Source organism: Girardinichthys multiradiatus, chromosome 4, assembly GCF_021462225.1.
Source record: "Girardinichthys multiradiatus isolate DD_20200921_A chromosome 4, DD_fGirMul_XY1, whole genome shotgun sequence".
NCBI lineage: Eukaryota > Metazoa > Chordata > Actinopteri > Cyprinodontiformes > Goodeidae > Girardinichthys > Girardinichthys multiradiatus.
In genome coordinates, this window is record NC_061797.1 from 45,955,383 (window position 1) to 45,976,250 (window position 20,868).

Below are 20,868 nucleotides of genomic sequence, written 5' to 3' on the forward strand. Positions count from 1 at the left end.
CAGATAGAGGGTATTTCTGTGTAGAATTGATGCTTGAGCAGTTTAGTCTCCCTAAATTACAAAGCAGCTGCCAATGCTGCTCATTACCTCACCACAGTGAGCCTCTAGGGTCTTTGTTGAAGAATATAGTGCACTGTACGTATGTATTTGTGATCAATTATTCCATAATCATCATGTATATGTTATGCCCTAACATTGATAATGCAAGACTCAGTTTTCCTGAAAGCATGTTAATATTTCAAAATCTTTGCACATATTGGTGAGGAGTATGTGCACATACAGTGTGTTGGGGGTTATGATTATTGATTGATTAATCTTGATCAATAATTATAATTACAAATCATAATTTGACAAAATCAATTTCTTAACCAAAATCCTCATTTATGAATCGAGACCAGAGATGTTTCTGGTGTTGTAATTGCGGCTCAACGCCTTTGACAATTACAACCGTTAACTACGCCGTAATAATTAATAACTATTGCCGGAGATGTCACTGTTTAATCGACCGTTTCTGCCAAAACGTGTGGAACTTTACCTTATCTTGACTGACAAATAACTTTTTGCACACAATTAACTCAAAACGCTCTCTCTTTATCTATGTGAATATTTATTAATCTTCACCTACTTAACATGCAAAGTTCTACAAACACAGGGGTAACACATCTAACTAAGCAAAATTCAACAAACGGTAGTGGGTATGTATTGAATCAACCAGCAGTTTATGGCAAAAACAGAAGAAGGAATGAGAATATGAAAAGGGGTGTGGTGGCGAGTGGAAGGGGTTGGAGCGCAGCTCCGACTGTACTCAGTGATGTCTGATCATAAAACTTCCCCCCAACTCCTGAGCACAAAGGATTCTAACTTTTGGCGGCAAGCTAGCACAGTGAGGTTGAAGACAAAGGAAAATGGTAAAATTCACCACGAGATTATTTTAACAATCCAGTCTTACCGCGCACCTGCGTTGACTCTCAGATGGTGAAACACGCACAAAGCTAGGAACACAGCGGCTCCAGACATCAACACATCAAAGTTTCAATAACAAAGTTACATGCACATATCATTCAGAGCACATGAGATCCTAACTAGCGATTCTGATTGCTCTACAACCTCTAACCCTGCCCAAGCTTTCTAATAAAGAAATAAAAATAAGGATAGTTTTTACTTGTTGTCGGCTCTCCTCTGAGCGGGGTCGAGCGAACAAGGGGGAGTTGGTTAACTGCGCGTCCACATTTAACTTCAGGGAAAACGGTCAGACGTCGTCCTCCGGCTTCTTTGGCGGAAAGGAAGAATATGATCTGACCATCAAAAGTCGACTTGAGATGAAACACGGTGGCGGTTCGACTCCTCGAAACTCCGTGTTCTTAGTTACGTGTTAAGCTCACGTCTTCGATCGGCAAAGTGAAATTTCTGGCCTTCTCATTACAGAAACCTCAGTTATGAATTGTTCGTTGGCCAATGAGAGAGAGAGAAATAAATGAAGACTCCACGTGGGATCTCTTCTTCTCCAGAGGATGCGCCAGTTGTGTGGTAACCGTGTCAAGATTTCCAGCTGAAAGCGAGTTTTCAAAATGTCCGCCTTCCTATATTGCGTCTCGTGACGTCAGACTTGGGACGCCCCATCATATCAGTCGCGATGCTTGACGGGATATGGAGGAGCGGACTGTCCTGGATACAAAATGGCCGAAAGCATCAGGAGGCCTGGTGTCTGTGCAAGTAGTTCAATATTCAGCAACAAGTGGTCCAACAAATGCTACTGGACTGTTTCATCTTTGTCTAGAATTGTTGTCACTTTAGGCATATATATTTCTATTTCTTTCTCTGTGTACCATTTTGCCCACCAAGAGCGTATTTATACTTCATAATGTTTGATCCAGAGCTGTTATTTTGGTTGCTGGTTTTATTTCAGAGTTACTGTGTCTGTGAGATATGGTTCTTTTAAACATGTCAGTCAAATGTTTGTACAGTTATGAATTCAGAACTTTCAACATTTTCTTCCCTCCAGTTTCATAACACACACAAGCACTTGTCTATCCCACACACCTTTGTGTGCAAAGGCTCTGTTTGATGTCTTTGTCTTCACACCTACTTTAAAAAAATCCAATCAGTAAGTGTTGTGATTTATATGTGTGTGTAGATCTAATTTTGACATCCTTCCTTCATTGAAAATTTCAACCCCCACTCACATTAGTAAGAAAGACATCCAGAGGTCTGAAACGCTTATGCTAAATATGTCGTATTTTGTGGAGGAGGACCCAAAGACAGGCAGGAGGCAGGCAGATTGCATAAAACATGATAGTTTAGTAAATAAAGTCTAAAACACAACAAGAAACATGTGATTTTCAAAACATACATTATCAGTATGAGAGTTCGGTGCAAAGTTAATGACTTGATGCAATCTCAGCCCACAGTCCAACTTGTTCATTCAGTGGAGGGTTTGCTGCAAAGTCAGTGACTCAATGCAGTCAGCGGTGTTCCCTTACATTTTATCAACCAGGATCTGTGCTTTGAGATAGTATTTGTTGTAAATTCACGCTATACATTTAAATTCAATTAAAATGAATAGAAGTGAATTAAACAAACCAAAAAGAAACTTGTGTCACAGCTCCCAACACATTGTGCTCCATGTATGTAATAAATCAGGACCTGAAACTCAGTACAGAATCCAAAGCAACACATAAAAACCTAAAGAACAGAAAAAAACCTCAATAATTAACTCCAAGTCCTTTAACTCATGATGTAAGCACTACTGCTACAATAAGAATTGTTCATGACCAAAGTAAGTCTGGATACTGATTACTAAAACACACATGTTGTATAGTTTATTTAATATCATTAAATGACCCAAGACCGTGATTAATATTTTATGCTTTTTTCTAATAAACTTTATTGTCACTGCATGTCTTTCTCCATCTTTTTCTGCCCATTTCCTGTGTGGTAAATGTCAATAAAGGCCACTAGTGCCAGAAAATCTTGTATGTATTTACAGTATATATTTATTTTTTTAAGGCAAATAATTTTGAATTAAATCAGTAACAGTATGTCAGTATGTTCATAGTAACTATGAACTAAGATCACTTATGTTAATGTAATGAGTGATGGGTAACCAAACACCACCAGCTCTGGAGGATAGCAGTTGGGTAATTAAGGGGGGAAGTAGAATCCCAGGTGTTTGAGTTCTGCTGTATTCTAAACCAATAGTTTAAGCTTAACACAATCACTATCAACACACTGCCAGCAGGGTCATTACAACAAACTGTTAATCCTTCTTAAACTGTTATAGTCTCCTTTGTGGAATCCATCCTTAACTACAAGTATTTGGCTCACTGATGTACTCATTAAGAATTGTTATGCAATGTTAATTGAGTGAAAAATGTTAAAAAACAAACACTAGCCATGATGACATTTGATCTTGATAAAAAAACATTATGCCAGAGTTCAGGCAGTTTCATCACTGGCATGTCTTTTCAGAAAACTGAAAAAAGCATGTAGTAGATAGAGTACTTGTAGAAGTGATATGATTTAATACTTCGTTTTTGTTCTCTCCAATTTAAAGAAAAAAATAAACAAACATATTCAAAACATTGTATATTATAGCATATTTCCTGCGTTATGCTTGTTTTTTTAAGTAGCATTTTTCCCAACATTTCTGAGGCATAGTCAGTTTAATTTTAAATCATGGCAGAGACTGTCTACTGACCAGAAGGCTTTTTCCCCTAATGCAGATGCTGGGAACAGCCCCATTTGAGTTCCTATTAACCCTGGTGAAGTTGTTTGTCATGGCTGATTGTGCTGTTTTATTGGGTCATCTCGAGATGTGGATGCGTTTTGGGCTCAGCCTTAAGTGACTTAAGCAAAACTCATACTAACAGATCATTGCCAATTATAAAGGAAAATCCCTTATCTTCCTAAATTATCACTTTCAGGCCTCATTTTCTTCAGTCTCAGCATGCTGTCTCTCAGCTGTGTCAATTTCCCCTTAAAGAATTTGGAGCAGATCTACTCAGACCAACTTCAGAGAAAAGGATCTTAGTGGTGTGACATCTTGCAGCATGCCCGTGGCCAGAATTCTCTGCAGTCTTTAAATGTTACCTTCCTTTAAAACATCTGGGTCTTTACTTGTCTAACTATGAATTCTTTTGTTGTGCTATGATTCCCAATAAGAGAGTAACACATTTTAAATGGAAAAGAGTCACATTTTCTAAATTCAGGTTCCATTCTTTTGCAGCAGATTACATTTTGAATAGTGATGGATACAATTAAAACGTTCAACATGTTTACGTTATTTCAGTCTTCACTGATCTAAAAATTATTACTGATATTTTTAATAATTTTTTGGGAAATCGCTCTAAAATGTCAGGTTCTCGTAATTTGATAACAATACATTTTAATATCCAAACTCACACGTTACATTTGTCCACTGGTTTTGAAGTTATTTTATTTCTTCAAGAAATAGTTTAAAAACCTGAACTACATCACCTCCTTTAAAAAGCCTGTGAATCTGTGTGAACCCCTAAAACATTTGCATTTGTGACTGCTCTTTGGTCTTATCTAACCAAACACTTGCTGACCAGATTTCTTTACAGTGAAAAATGGGACTGGAGAAATGGAAGCACACTAAGTCAAAGTGCTTTTGTGAGCTAAAAAAAGGAGCGTACAGTACAGTCCAGACGCAAATGTCATTTTTCTTTTTTGTTTTTCAGAACAAGAGCCTTAAACATAAACTGCTCTCTGGAAACAAACTTTGCGATGCATATGCTGAAGAGGTAAGGATATTTATCTGTTTTACAAATGCTGTAATTTCTGAGCTCCATCTGATTGTTTGTTGATAACAGGTTTAGTGCGATTCAAACATTCAACATTCCTTTTGATCACTTCCTGTTTTCTTGTATGCAAACACTATAATAAAACCAATAATTTAACATCTTTAAAATTAATTACATTTAAAATAAAGACAATTAAAACAAACAAAACCAATAGATAAAAAAATTTAAAAGATCTGGACAGTCCTTTTGGAGATTTGTTTCTAAGATCCAACTCAGCCTTGGCCATTTGATTGTTTTGAATGAACTTGAGAAAGGATTTAAAGTTCTTTTTAATGTGTAAATACTTTTTCCTGGCACTTTATCTGCAAATTTTCAAGAAGGAAGCCCCAGATACATTGAAGTTACTTTTAAATGTGTGCTTCCTGCAGACAATTTACAATGCAACTTTTGCCAAGAGTTTGTTAATCTCTGTCTTTTAACATACTTGTTTGCATGTGCAGCCTTTTTTTCAGGCAGTCTTAGCAAATTCTACAGCTTGTTCCCATCCTCTATTCTTTCTCTCTGTCACTTACACATTCTTGCAGAATTTAGACATGGACATAAACTTGCTTGGTTTTGCCTGTCTAGTAAATTTCAGAGCAACTTGTACCTAACTGTCAGCCATTTGATTGCTGTGCAGAGCAATCTCAGAAGCTATAGTTGCAGCGAGAGCAGCTTTGAGTGAGGTTCGTCTGTGTCATTTTTGCTGTCACTTTTCATCTCTTCGTGCTTCGACTCTGCTGCCAGTTGCCATCGTCAGCACAGTCCAGGGAGTTCACATCCTCATTGAAGCCTTGAGCTTTTGACTGCTGCCTTTTACCTTCCTGCTGACCGAAGCTTATGTTGTAATTTGACCGTGAAGTCAAGACAGCATGTCTGGTGGGCATCCTGATGACATGCTCACATCACTGCTGATTTTTGCTGTGTAATCATACGTTTTATAGTTATGTGGCCGTTTGCTTGAAGCTCCCAACCTTTCTTGTATCCAGGGTAGAGTATATGCAACAGTTTGATAACTGATATTTTTGCACAAAGGGTCTATGTTAAACCTCTGAGGTGACATGTTAAGTTTGATGGGTGCTCCTCGTTTTTAAATGTGACCAATTTGCTAATGTGCAACAAAGAAGCTCAGTAATTATGAGTCCTTCAGATAATTTCTATCCTTCGAAAAGGAGTTATATTTTTACCATACAGTGCCTTCCAAAAATAGTAATACATCTTTAACATTTTTCTTAGCTTGTCACTTACCTACAATTTTCATGTTTTCATTTTGATGTTTTTTGTTAATAAACACAGAGAAATAAAGAATTGTGAAGTTTAAGGAAAATCAGATATGGTTTTAAAGTATTATACAAATAGAATTCTGAAAAGTATGCCATACTGATTTAATACTTTGTAGAACCACGTTTCACTCCAAATACAGCTTCAAGTAATTTGAATACGTCTACCAAATTTGTGCATCCAGAGACAGAGATTTTTACCCATTCCTTTTTGCAAATTAGTCCAAGCTCAACCAGCTAAGACAAACACATCTGTATACAGGAGCTTTCAAGTCTTGCCACAGATTCTTAAGCTTATCAAATTAGGTCTGATCTTTATTAGGCCCTTCTATCACTCGCATACGGTTTGACCTAAACCATTCCATTGTAGCTCTTGCTGAAATGTGTGTTTAGAGTTGTTGTTCTACTGAGAGGTGAACCTCAGCCTCAGTCCCAAGTCTCCCGCAACCTCTATAAGGTTTTCTCCCATGATTGAACATTTTTAGCTCCATCCATCTTCTCTGACCACTCTTTACTAAAGAACGGCCTCCAAACACCATCATGTTGTAAAGATGCTTCTATTTACATGTAGGCCAACTGTTCAGTTTTAATCTCATCTGACTATAGCACTTTCTTTCATGTTTGCTGTTTGAATTGAAAAGGGGAATTCCTCTGGGCTTCTTCTTTGCCACACATTTCAGATTTTAATATGTCAGAAAATAACATTGAAAGCAATATATAATCATCCTACTATTTTGTGTTGGTCTGTAAGAATATATCTATGATACTAGATGTTGTTTTCATGTAAAAAAAAGAAAAAAGAAATGCAAACAATTTAGGGGATACTGGTGCGTTTACAAGGCATATTGTCTCTCCATTCATTCATTAGCTACACTTTAAAATTTTCTACTCGTGTCAACAAAAACATTCTTCTCATAGTACATGTACAAAAGTACTAACTGACACAATCATTTAATAATATCATATATACATCTCATACAGTTTTCAGCTTTAGGGTTGCTAAACTGTCCTTTTTATAAACCATTCACTCCAGCTCTCCATTTACAAGATCTTTGATAATGTAATAGCGGCACAGCTGTATTTTCTACCCTATGGCCTCGTCTCTTCATCTATAGAATGTCAGCAAGATTTTAGAATAAAGTCATATTAACAATACATTTTGCAAAAATTGGTTACTGCACTTGTAGTTACTCATAATAAACTTTTATTATTGTCTAATCACGAGAGAATTGACAGAAGCATATAAATGTTGTGTAGTTGTTTGTATAGTGGATAAATGAAACTGCATAGTTTCATTGGTAGGTTTTCTTTGTTATTGTTGCTCTAGAGTCTAAACATTGTTTTCTACTGCAGTTTAAAAAAATATATTTACAATTCCCCAATCGTCACAGTCACATCTGGCTGCATTAAGTAATTTGAGGTGATAATTTATTTTGGGTCATGCATCAGTATTAACTTTGGAATTGTATTACTGTTAAATTCCCCTTTGGCCTGAACTGCATCAGCAATAATGGACTAATCTGTGTAGTCAACACTATGGGAAGTTACATCTCCAAAGCCTTCAAAGAGAACACTGGGTTTGGGAGCTTTTGATGTTGAGGAGCTTTTCACCAGCTCTCAAGTCAGCTCCAATGCTAAGGTTGCTCCCACACTCCCACTGAGACACAGAAAATTGGAGTTAAAAATTCTGGCCTCTTTCCTTCGAAAATCTTCAAGCTGAACTCACTGACATGTTGCCAGCGATAGCTTATCTAAGCTATCATCACATATTCAATGGCACATTTTGCGATTCGGCCTGTCTGATTGGAACACTTGAAGTGTTGGAAAGAGTAAAAAGGCACAGAAAAGGTTCTGATAGAAATTGTAGGTCATTATTTACTAAGCCAACTATTTTAGGGGAAATGGTTCAAAAACAGCTAAATTGCAGTATGTTGAATTTTTCCTTGTGATTAACAAACTAATTTCTCATCAACAAAACGTATTGTCCGTAGTGTCTTTGTCTGATTATTGTCAAAAGAAATCTAGTCCCAGTTGCTGGACTTTAAGATCTTTAAGGCAGCAAATACCTTGCAGGCCTTCCGTGAGAACAGCTAGATGGAGGTCATTGTCTTCAATTCCCTGAACAGACTTTGGCTTTTGAAGTAAATCAGTGAGAGGAAATTGTTCCATGCTTCGACTTTACTCCCAGAAAGTTATTTATGTTTAAAGGGAAAGGGCTACCGACTTAACCTGTAATCACACTGTAATTACCACAGACTGACAGAAAGAGATGGTCTCAGAGCCTGAAAAACAATTGCTAAAGATAATCACAAGCCACATTTTTTGCAAGTTTGTCTGTTTGAGCAGTTCAGCTACTGAAACCTCACTTTGTCTTTGACCATTCAACATCTGCTCATATTATGACATCTATATGTTATTCATTCTATTCCTTGCATACTTTCTTGTCTAGGCGTAGGGCATTAGGAAATCAGGGTTTGTCAATTAAAATAAAACAAAGAAGAGAAAAGAATCTTTAAAGCTGAGTTAAAAACTTCAAATGTAACTCCAGAAAATGAAAGTAGAGTCCTTTAGACTTTGATAAACCTACTCGCAAATTCATCTACTACAAACAATTAAAAAAAACTTTATGTAAGCTGAAATATCTTGCTAAAGCACCTTGAAAAAGGTGTAATAACTCAATACTCTACTTAAATAGAGTAGTCCATGCATTTGTTATTTCAAGGCTGGACTATTGTAATTCTTTACTATCAGGATGTCCACAAAATGCAGTTAAAAGCCTTCAGCTGATTCAAAATGCTGCAGCAAGAGTTCTGATGAAAATTAAAAAGATAAATCATATTTCTCCTATTTTAGCTTCCCTTCATTGGCTCCCTGTTAAATTTAGAATAGAATAAAAAATTATCCTCCTCACATATAAAGCCCTTAATGATCTAGCTCCATCATACATCAGAGATCTGATTGTTCCATATGTTCCTAACAGGGCACTTTGTTCTCAGACTGCAGGTTTACTGGTGGTTCTTAGTCTCTAGAAGTAGAATGGGAGGCAGATCCTTTAGTTATCAGGCTCCTCTCTTGTGGAACCAGCTCCCAGCTTTAGCCCGTGAGGCAGACACCCTGTCTACTTTTAAGGCTAGGCTTAAAACTTTCCTTTTTGATAAAGCTTATAGTTAGAGTGGTTTAGGTTATCAGGGAGGGAGGAAGGCTCCCTCCCTGATAACCTAAACCTCCCTTGGTTGGAGTAAGGGGTAGTCAGGTTTAGCCTAAACCGGCTCAGTTATGGTTGAGGTGCAAACACACCCTCCATTTCTGCTACCTGTATGACCCCTTCTCTTTTCCAATGGTTATAATCAGTCTGACAGAGAGAGGTATCCCAATCCTTGTGGTTTTTAGTATAACAATGACCATCAGTGGGACCCTTTGTGGGGTTCCTTGAGACGACATTGTTGTAAATAAGCGCCGTTTAACTAAATAATCTGAACTGAAACTATCTGTGTAGTTATGCTGCTATAGGCTTAGGCTGCTGGAGGACATAACGACCACTTTCACCCTCTCCGCTACATTCTCACACTACTCTCCAATTTTGCATTATTTGCTGTTATTTCAGCTTTTAACCTTGTTCACTCTTTTCTCTTCCTAGAAGCTACACCTGGCTTGGCTCTGTGTCTACCTGTGACACCTGTCTGGAGAGGGAAATCGTCCGAGCATCTGCTGGCAACAACTTAATGCTCACACTCTACCGATGATCCACATAGCCATGTCTTTTAGTGTTTAACCCTTTCTCTCTCCTAGACATGGCGATTGACTGAGCTTAACTATAACAAACTCTATGTGCTCTCTTTCAGACTCTAACCTTGAAAACTGGCTCAGAGTTTATCTGTTCTTTCTTTCTAGGTGAAATGACTAAAGGAGCTACATCCATTAACATTTACTTTTCCTTCCCATAGAAAGTACTCCTGGATCAGTGCTTCTGTGTTCTTTTTGTGTCTCTGCTCTGTTTTCTCAAACCCCCAGTCGGTCGTGGCAGATGGCCGCTCACACTGAGCCTGGTTCTGCTGGAGGTTTCTTCCTGTTAAAAGGGAGTTTTTCCTCTCCGCTGCAAAGTCAACACCAGTGACTGTCCACTGTCTCTACATGCTCATCCGGGAGGAGGGAATGCTGCAATTCACTGACTGGATGCAATCTGCTGGGTTTCCTTAGATAGAAAAACTTTTTATCCAATTTGAATAAAAAGCTAACTCCAACTGCACTGTTCAATGGTTAGGATTAATTGGAATGTATATACCTGACTGTTGTGAAGTGCCTTGAGACAGTCTATGGGTTGCCAGTCCATCGCAGGGCAACAGACATACAGACAGGACAAACAACCACACATATACTCATTCACACCTAAGGTCAATTTAGAGAGACCAATTAACCTAACAGTCATGTTTTTGGACTGTGGGAGGAAGCCGGAGTACCCGATGAGAAGCGACGCATGCGTGGGGAGAACATGCAAACTCTATACAGAATGACCCCCGGCCGGAAGTTGAACCCAGAACCTTCCTGCTGCAAGGCAACAGTGCTACCGACTGGCCACTATGTTTGATTGTTTAAATTGTTTTTTGGTGACACAAAATAATTTTCAACTGCATAAACAAAACCCTCCCTTGGGCATATGTTCACATTTAAACAACGTAATCAAACTGATCCAGCACCAATTGCCCTGCAATGACATAGCATTACTGTCAATAAAAAGATTTGATTTGTTTAGTGACAAGGTTAAAGCATACAGTGTCTTTGTCACCACATGAAAAAGCTGCCTAAAAATTGTGATTTGTCACTTGCTAAGAAATGATTTAAGCATCCAGTTTGCAAATGAATGATTTAATCTGCCTTATAATGTCTTTAGTTCCTTCCTATTAATTATATTATAAACATCAAAGCACAGTGGGTCTTTTGCATGACGTGCAATTACAGGCTGTGCGTGCTTGATCAGTTATGTGCTCATTTTGCCATAATCAGGTTTGTGTGCGTTCAACAGATGATCACTGACAGTGATGTTACATTGGAATGATGTTGAATGAAGTGTTTTACCATAGGAGAAATATCATGGTTTTTGTTTGTGATTGGCTCCATATCAGAGCTTAGATAATCCTACACAGAATCCTCTATTGACATAGATTTTTAATATTTTTGAGTTTTGACAACCCAAATCTGTTGGCACATGTACAGAAGATTCTCTCTCCCTGTCATCTGTCGTTCTATCTATGCCTCCTTCTGGCCAAAGTGACAGAAGACATTTTTGCGTCCTAGTTAGCACCTGCATTTCAAACATGCTAAATTAGACGACTGACACAGGCCACTATATTTCATGAAGCCGTGCACTTTAACATTGTTTTAGTAATGGAGTTCAAACGAAAATTCAGAATGAAAGACTCACCCTCGCCGTCTCCACCGTCCAATGACTTCCCCGTGCATCTCCCGACCTTCCAATCAGCATCCTGTCTGCCTCATTCATCATCCAATCAACTTCCGACGAGTTAATGTTTTGTCAAGTTAGGTTTTTGGATCTGGTTATGCTTTAGTTTCATGTTTTTGTAGTTATGTTTCTATTAGTTTGTATCCTTGAATTTCTGTTTTGCTCCAGTCACGTTTTGTTCTCTCCTGTCTGTCAATGAACTTCATTCGGTTCAACTGCATCTAGCATTCAGTCTCCTCGTTTCACCTTGTTCTATTCTGTTCATTTGTCGCGGAAAGAACCCTAACACACCCAAAAATCATTACAGAGGAGGCCGACAGAGGCGTAGAGACTGTGGAGGCTGGCGGCAAAGACGTGGAGACCAGCAGTGGCAATTAAGGTGAGGACGAGGACCTAGAGGCCGGCAGAGACGTGGAGACCTTGGCGGTCTGCGGCAGAGACGTGGAGGCCGACAGAAACGTAGAGACCATGACGGCCACCAGCGAAGACAAGGAGGCCAGCAGAGATGTGGAGACCATGGCGGCTGGTGACGGCAGTGAAGGCGAAGACCAGGTGGCCAGCAGAGACATAGAGACCTGCGGTAGGTGAACAGGATTGTAGGAGGCCAGCAACAAAGGAGGCTTGGAATCAGGCTTGGGCTTCTCGGAGGCAGATGCAGCGCCGACGGGACCCTTGGAGACAGATGCAGTGCCGACGGGACCCTCGGAGACAGATGCAGCGTCGACGGGACCCTCGGAGGCCAGAACGAGGACAAGCTGCTCCTTGAACCCCTCAGAGACAGGTCCGGTGGCGCTTCCTCCTCGAACCCCTCGTCTCTGGGTTCAGAGGCCACGACGAGGACAAGCTCATTCTTGAACTGCTCAGGAACAGGCTCAGGCGGCGGTTTGTTCTCGAACCAGTCTCTCGCTGAACCCCTGGAGGGCCATTAGACCAGGAGCAGGAGCTGAGGCGTCGGCCAGTCCCTCAGTTGCGAGAGCAGGAGCTGAGGCGTCGCCGAGACCGTCAGTGGCATGGGCAGGAGCTGAGGCGTCACCCACATCCTCAGTGGCGTGGGCAGGAGCTGAGGCGTCGCCGAGACCCTCAGTGAGTTGAGCAGGGGCTGAGGCGTCGCTGCAACCCTCAGTTGCGTGGGCAGGAGCTGAGGCATCCCCGGGACCCTCAGTGGCTTGAGCAGGGGCTGAGGCGTTGCCACGACCCTCAGTTGCGTGGGCAGGAGCTGAGGCGTCACCGGGACCCCCGATGACTTGAGCTGAGGTTTTGCCAGGACCCCAATGACTTGAGCCACGGCATTCCTTCTTGCGACGTACTCTGCGGCATGTGGAGGAGGCTGAGGCAGACTTGGGCTGTACTATGGTAGCGCTCTGGAGACATGACATGGACTGAGCTGCAGCACCGCCCTGGAGCCTTGGCGTGGGCTGTTCAGCAGCAGCTCCCTGGAGACCTGGCGTGGGCTGCTCAGTAGCAGCTCCCTGGAGACCTGGCGTGGTCTGCTCGGCAGCAGCAGAGCTCTGGAGACCTGGTGTGGGCTGCTCAGCAGCAGCGCTCTGAAGACCTGACGTGGGCTTAGCCGCAGCAGCTCTCTGGAGACTTGGAGACGATGGAGGTGGGTGGCAGTAAAACAACCTTATTGCTGTCCCGTAATCCTCCTCCATCTGCCTGATTTTCTCCCTAAGCTCAGGAGAGGAATAAAGGAGACTGGTCCTCCTGAAGCTCTTGATCTGGCGAGCAAAAAACCTTAACCGCTCCTCCAGTTTGTCTGGTGTTGCCACAGAACACCAAACTGGAGTGAGCGAAGATTGCATGGGCGGACCTGCAGCGAGCCTGGGAGACACTGCTGTGGCAGACGAAGACGCAGGATTACTTGCTGCAGCCATCACGTTAGCGGGCATGGGACCCACCTCCTCGCCAGCCAAAAAGCAGGAAGGTGTTCCGTGCCGACGTTTCTTGCGGTGGGAGGAGTACGTCGGCATCTGGGTGTGCAACCAGGGGAGCAGGTGGAGAACGGCACTCCATCTGTTCCGGCAGTGATTGCTGAACCCAGCGATCACTGCTCTCTTGCTTGTCATCTGCGAGGTCCAATTTTGGCTGAAACATTCTGTCACGGCTTGTGTAGCGGAGGACCCCGGGATGCAGACAGCATGACTGTAACTAGAAGATTTTAATAATCAAAAGAACACAAACTGGCAGGTTGATGGTTGCAGATGCATGAACAGAGGCAGAACAGACTTGACATGAACATAGGTAGAACCGGCTTGGCATGAATGAAGAACTTGACTTAACAGGCTAGGCATGAGCAGAATGAATGTTTCCGCGAGGAATGAACAGAACAGATGTGTGTATATATAGAACAAGAACCAGGTGAAATGAGGAGACTGAATGCTAGGTGCAGGTGAACCGAATGAAGTTAATTGACAGACAGGAGAGAACAAAATGTGACTGGAGCAAAACAGAAATTCAAGGATACAAACTAATAGAAACATAACTAGAAAAACATGAAACTAAAGCATAACCAGATCCAAAAACCTAACTTGACAAAACATTAACTACAAGACAAAACCTAAAGCATGACCAGGAAAATAACAGAAGCATGATTCAAAACCTATCAAGAATAATAATAAGTAGAAGAAGAACCCAAAAACACCCACAAATCATGACAGATGATGTTAGTATATTGAGTGTCAAGCTAATTTAAAATCATGTTATTAATTTTAGCATACACAAAACATAAAAAAGGCTCTCAGTTTTCTTAGTCCTTGTAACTCAAAAGGAAAGATCATTTATGAATATTTGTTGGCACATAACTGATACCTAATTGACACATCAATCCTTTATAGTTTTGAAATCAGAGTAGAGGAACTGTTGGTATTCAAACACAATCACTTAAATCAGAGTGAGAAAGAAATCTAGTCCTATTTGAAACAGACACAATGAAGACAACCACTCACATGCAACTAAATCAATTTGTTCAACTCAACAAGCACATAAACCCTCCACAAATTCAGCTCCTCATTCTGAAAGTAAAACTTGCAAGAATAAGTCACCATGGTCTGCTATCCATTTCTGACTATTTTACAACTTATCAGTTGATTATGTAAATGTCATGGAACATATGAACGAGGTTCTAATGCACTCAAGGGAAACATCTGATAGCTCAGAAACCTTGATTCAGTGTCAAAGTTGGGATCATTTCCTAAAGAAGGGAGATAAATGACATTTGAGATGCCCTTTAATCTATTTCACATCTGTATGAATTTATCACCCCTTTCCCTCTTCTGTCAAATTCATGGTGTTGCTGCTTAGTCACGATGTTGAAGAATGATGTTTTCACACTTCAGTGTAAGAGCTGTTATCACTGAAATTACTTTTCATTTATGCATCAGGATTTAATTGGAACATCCACGCCATCCATCCATCCATCCATCCATCCATCACCGTTTATTTGGGCAAATTACACTGAGAGATAAAATAAAAGGCAGATTCAGTATTTCTTGTAATGACACATTTCAAGGTGAATGGCCTCATGTAAATAATTCTGCAGGGCTTTTTGAATGAAGGTGCATGTCATTTTCATTTTAGATATTGGGGGAAATTAATGAGCTTGGAAGAAGACCTCTCCAGTCTCACAACTTTATTTTAATAAATGATTCAAGCAGCTTTATTAAAGAGTGTGGGTAAATGAATATCAGAGATGGAAGTGCTTCACAATGTTCTTGATGTTTATTAAACAATTTTCTGAAAAATATTTTTTTTAAATAACTCATTCTTTCATAAAAACAGTCACATTGCAATAGAAAAAAATGAATTCTAGTAATACAACTCAATAAGTAAAACTAGTTTGTTATATAGATTAACAATGGACCTCAAGCAACTTTGGTTTTGTGCCCTTCGTTCCTCATCTAGGCTCTGGGATAATACATTTTAAGTTGAAATGCAAAATGTATGTCCTCCTTTCCTCTTTACTTTCATTTGAAAGGGATGCCTTTAGACCACTAAGCAGCAGTCATATTTCTGCTCTGCCCATATACGATTTTTCTCTGATTCAGGAGTTAATTAGCACAAGGAATGAACAGCTGTTGGTCATAGATCTGTTTAAGGCGGCTTGTAAACCACTGACTCCAGCCACAGTCTACATTTGGTGAATTTCTCCCAAGCTTTTTCTAAACAGGCAGCTTATGCATCAATAAACTTTTATGCCTTATGTTCCTTGTGGATGGTGTCAATGCCCATCTAATAGAAACCTGTAAAGTCAGCAGACTTCCTGGTATAAAATAACATTTCTATGATTAAAATCCTTTTTTATTGACATCTGTGCTTTTCATATTTTCTGAGAACCTGAATTTAAGGTTTTTTATTAGCTGGAAGCCATAATCATCAAATGTAAAAAAAAAAAAAAACACAGTAATGATGCTACTACATATGAATTTCAAAATGTTAATTTAATTACTGAAATAAATTAATATGTGAATCACATTGATAGAATTTATTTGATTTTTGACACTTAACAACATTGCTGCAACCCCATTTATCTCTAAGGCTTTTTTGTGTATGAGTGCACTTTCAAGTTTTAACCTAATTGCAGATTTATAAAGCCTACCAGGAGGCACAAACATGATAATGTGATAATGTTAAATGCCATGTAACATTAGAATGCCCCAGGGCTCTTCTAGGAATGGAAAATCTAAGCAGGATCTTCACATGGTTTGTTTGATGTTTGCCAGGTTTGATAGCATGTTGTTTAGGAGATGTTGTGCGTTCGCCACTATATGATATATCCTTCCAATACAATTAATCTGTCTATGCGGAGCGGAGCGTACAAGAGCAGAATCTGAGTAAAATAAATGCATTGCTATGGTGGTCCCCCTCATTCACTATTCATATTGAATAAATCAAATTACTCTGACAGAAATGATTGAAGAAGAATAGTTCAGTCTGTGAGCTTTAGCTGTCAGCTAGTCTCTGTTTTGCCTCCACCAGCATGTTTCCATCAATCAGACACTTTATAAATAGGGCAATCTGTTATAGGTGTGACAAACACATAGCAGGTCTGTGACCCTGCTGCACCCCTACAGCATTTAGAAATTCAGCATAAGGTGGGAAAAACTGTGCATATTTGCAGAAATACCCCTGTCCATTTGTGTTCTGTCACTTTTGGATCTGTTTGTATCTGCTTTATTATAATGACTGTTTATGTTTTGGGCTGCATGGTGGCAGAGTTGGTAGCACTGTTGCCTTGCAGCAAGAAGGTCCTGGGTTCGATAGCCGTCTTTCTGCATGGAGTTTTGCATGTTCTCCCCATGCGTGCGTGGGTTCTCACCGGGTACTCCGGCTTCCTCCCACAGTCCAAAGACATGCCTGTTAGGTTAATTGGTCACTCTAAATTGCCCTTAGGTGTGTGCATGGTTGTTTGTGTGTTGCCCTGTGATGGACTGGTAACCTGTCCAGGGTGTACCCCGCCTCTTGCCCATAGACTGCTGGGGATAGGCACCAGCTTCCCCGCGACCCACTATGGAATAAGCGGTAGAAAATGACTGACTGATTATAAACATGCTTATGTTTACAATTATGTTTTTCTTTCACATGTGGGATATATGGTAAAACTAAATTATATGTAAAGGCCAAGCAGAGAATATAAATAATAAGAATAAAAAGATAAACGTGAGAATATTATACCAAGAATTTAGATAACATTCTTTTTAAAATGTGAGTTGTCACAGAAATCATGCCATTATTTAGTTCTCCTCATGACCTTAAGCAACATGTTTAGGTTCTTGGACTGCTAAAAATAAAGAAAATATTTACAGAAGAAATGAATCCAAATTGTCATTAAATAGTAGTCCATTACCTGTCAGCTGTCTTACAGACAGAGGAATTAGAATATAATTCTATTCTTTAGGAAAAGTACTGGATAGCTGAACAAATAGGTTGCTCACAATATATTTGTGGGTGAAATAAAGTTTCTCACTGGGCCTCATGTACAGAATAGGGCTGCACAATACAGTCAAATTCAATAAATTTGAATATTGAAAATTTTGTTCAATTGACTAAGTAAAACACATTATAAAGACTATTTACACAGTGATGTTTTAAAACCTTTATTTCTGTTAAATATAATGATTTCTTGCTTATAGCTAAAAACAAGACATTTTAGAATATTACATCAGCCCAATAAAAAAAAAAACCTTTTTAATGAAGAGATGTGGGCTTAATCAAATGTTTGTTTCATACCTGCTTAAAAGTTGTTATTTTAAAAAGGTACTTTAAATCTGACAAACGAGCCTCATCGGAATACATATTCCAATTTATTGAATATGATTGTATATTGCAAAACAGTCTTTTTTACTTTGAAAATTTATTTGATTTTATAATGTTCTAAAACTTTAAAAAAGAGAAACTGGAGATTTTTTTTCATTAAATATAGTTTAAGCAGGCACAGCCAATATTTGAATTTAAAAACCAGTGAAGGTAGAAATTTGTAAAAAACAAAAAAAAGAACTTTCCCATATACAAGAATAAAACATATTTGAATCCCTTTCTAGTTGTTTTGATAGTTTAACTGCTATGAATCAGAAAAAGGCGGACCCAAGATTCAGCCAGACACAGTACTGAAAGTTTAAAAGGTTTATTCAGCCACAGGAAAACACCACACAGGTAACACTCCTCACAACTTCCGGGAATCACTGGGGCAGAAAGAGGGATTAGTGACTTGTAGTCTCTCCAGATTTTGCAGGGATCAGAAAAGCCACTAACCTGCTTTTGTCTTGAGTGGAACTTGAAACCCAGAGGGGAAACCTCAGTGGGCGGCAGACGGTGATCTCCACAGCACAGGTAAGAAGTGACTCCAGGCTAAATAATCCGAGGGCTAGGCTGGCTCAATAATCCAAGGACAGAAACAGGGTCAACGATCAGAACAAGAGGCGTCAGGCAAGTCGGGGCTCCACAAAAGGCTTGACCTGAGAAACATGGAACGTGGGGTGAATCCTCATGGAGTTGTGTAATCTCAGCCATACAGCGACAGGGTTGATGATCTTGGAGATTAGGAAAGGTCCAACAAATCGGGGTGCCAATTTCCGGGATTCTACCCTTAATGGGAGGTCCTTGGCGGAGAGCCACACTTTCTGCCCCACCTGGTACTTAGGGGCAGGGATCCGTCTCCGGTTGGCCGTTCTTGACTGAACCAGTGACATTCGGATCATCGACCTCTTAGCCTTTCTCCATATTCTTTGGCACCTTAGAGCAGCCGCTTGGGCGGACGGAACATTAGCTTCTCTCTCCTGAACCGAAAACATGGGTGGCTGGAAACCAAACACAACATGAAAAGGGGACAAACCAGTGGCACTTGATTGCATAGAGTTCATGGCGTATTCAACCCAGGGCAAATTTTGTGACCACTTGGTCGGGTCAGACTCACATAAGATACGAAGTTTCCCCAACCCGAAGGTGCAGGGATACGACCCTCTCATCCACTGGGGTAAACCCCAACACGAGACGGCTGAGCTGGGGGGCAACAAGCAAACCCACACCAGCTCGCCGCCTCCCCCCGTGGGCCACTCCAGAGTAGAAGAGAGTCCAATCCCTCTCAAGGAGATGGGTTCCAGAGCCCACGCTCTGCGTGGAGGCGAGCCCGACTATTTCTAGTCGATATCTCTCGACCTCCCGCACAAGCTCAGGCTCCTTCCCCCCCAGCGAGGTGACATTCAACATCCCTCGATTTATTTCAGTTTATTTATATTGTGCCAATATGCAACAAATGTAATCAAAAGTCAATTATAAGAAAAACTGATCTACTTCATTTCTAATGGGAAGATTGTGTACAATCAAATCAACCCATCTCAAATGATATAGACAGATTTGGTTTGAACTACATATAGTCTTCTTCAATTGTTATTATAACACCGTTTTTTGGGGCGGTGGCACAGGGGTAAATCGTGCAACCAATTTACAGAGGCTATAGTCGTCGATACAGCTGTCATGGGTTCGAGTCCTGATCCGTTGGGCTTTGCTGTATGTCTTACCCTCTCTCTCCACCCCATTTCCTTACAAAATAAAGGCCACTAGTGCCACAAAAAAAAAATCAATATTGTTTAGATGTTTTTCTTATGACTATTCTACTAGAGAGGAGTCTGACGACTGAAAGATCTTCCATGCATTCTAGTTTTACAAACTCTTAGCACCACAAGTAACCTTTATATTGAAATTAAGGGCCATTGTCCAAATTTTATGCAACAAAGAGGTCTTAAAGACAAGGAGCTGGCTCATTAAGATCTTTACATGTAAGTAGTATTTAATTTGAGCAGAGAAGCAGTGTTGCCAGATCTTGCGAGAAAAACAAACAACTAACTCTATGAAAACAAGTCCAACGGGCAACCACCACACCAAGTAAAGCAGGGCAATTATAAACATTATAAATGTATACAATTATTATGCCATTATACATAAGCAACAGCAAAATTATGCTAAATACTTTAACCATGAAAAGTTTGAATAACTTAGATTCTTTGAATAACTCCTACTTTTAATCTCTGATATAAAGAAAACTGCATTTTGCATAAATAACAGCAAAATTACACTAAACATAGTCAATAAAAAAAACTTTCTTTAAACTGTTTAAAAGAAAAGACACACATGAGCCAATTTAAAGAGGCTCAGTGTAAAACCATCTTTGTTCATGGTCAGAAATCACATATGTAAAAATTAGCATAAAGCCTGGCACAGATAAAAAATATGTAAAGCGGCATTTACCTGGACTACAATACATCACTGCTATTTTCCCCGCTTACTGCAACTCATTCTCACGCTGTCACTCTGAGCTCTGGCGTGTGTGCGTTTGGGGTCTGTGGTCGACCCGAGCGGGCAGCGCGATAACCAGGAAACAGAGGCGTGGGAAGGACAAACTATCTTCCACTGGTGTTTTGCTTTATTGTGGAGACCTGGGAGATAATCAGGGGGTTTCACTTGGAAAGAAAGTCAAGCCCAAATAAGCAACTTCACATTCAAAAACAAGCCCAAAAAACCGCAACTCGCGACTCACAAGATTTGCAAGCGACTTTAGAAAACAATAAGGCCAAAGTCGCTTATAATAAGTAGACTTTGCTTTGCTGCACAGAAGCTAAAATGCAATATGTAATGTGATGCAGTGCAATGCTCTGTCTGAAAACCTTATAGTGATATTCACAGTGATGTTAGTTTTTCATTCCATTCACGGTCACTGGAGTTGCATAGAAATGGGCCCCTATGAAATTCCTAAGAAATATCTAAAAGAAAAAGAAAATTTTTATCCAACCTCCAAAATGCCTCGATTTGAATCTGATGGAGTCCTTAGGGATCAGCA

At 40.0% G+C, this 20,868-nt stretch overlaps 1 protein-coding gene across 2 annotated transcripts in view; it reads left to right on the forward strand.

The window, feature by feature from the left end:
- luzp2 (leucine zipper protein 2) overlaps positions 1-20,868 on the forward strand; it is a 257,629-nt gene that overhangs the window by 181,079 nt on the left and 55,682 nt on the right. For both annotated transcript variants that reach the window (XM_047363183.1, XM_047363182.1), the window contains exon 6: positions 4,701-4,763. In XM_047363183.1, coding sequence (XP_047219139.1) covers positions 4,701-4,763 — 63 coding nt within the window. The remainder of the gene's footprint in view (positions 1-4,700; positions 4,764-20,868) is intronic.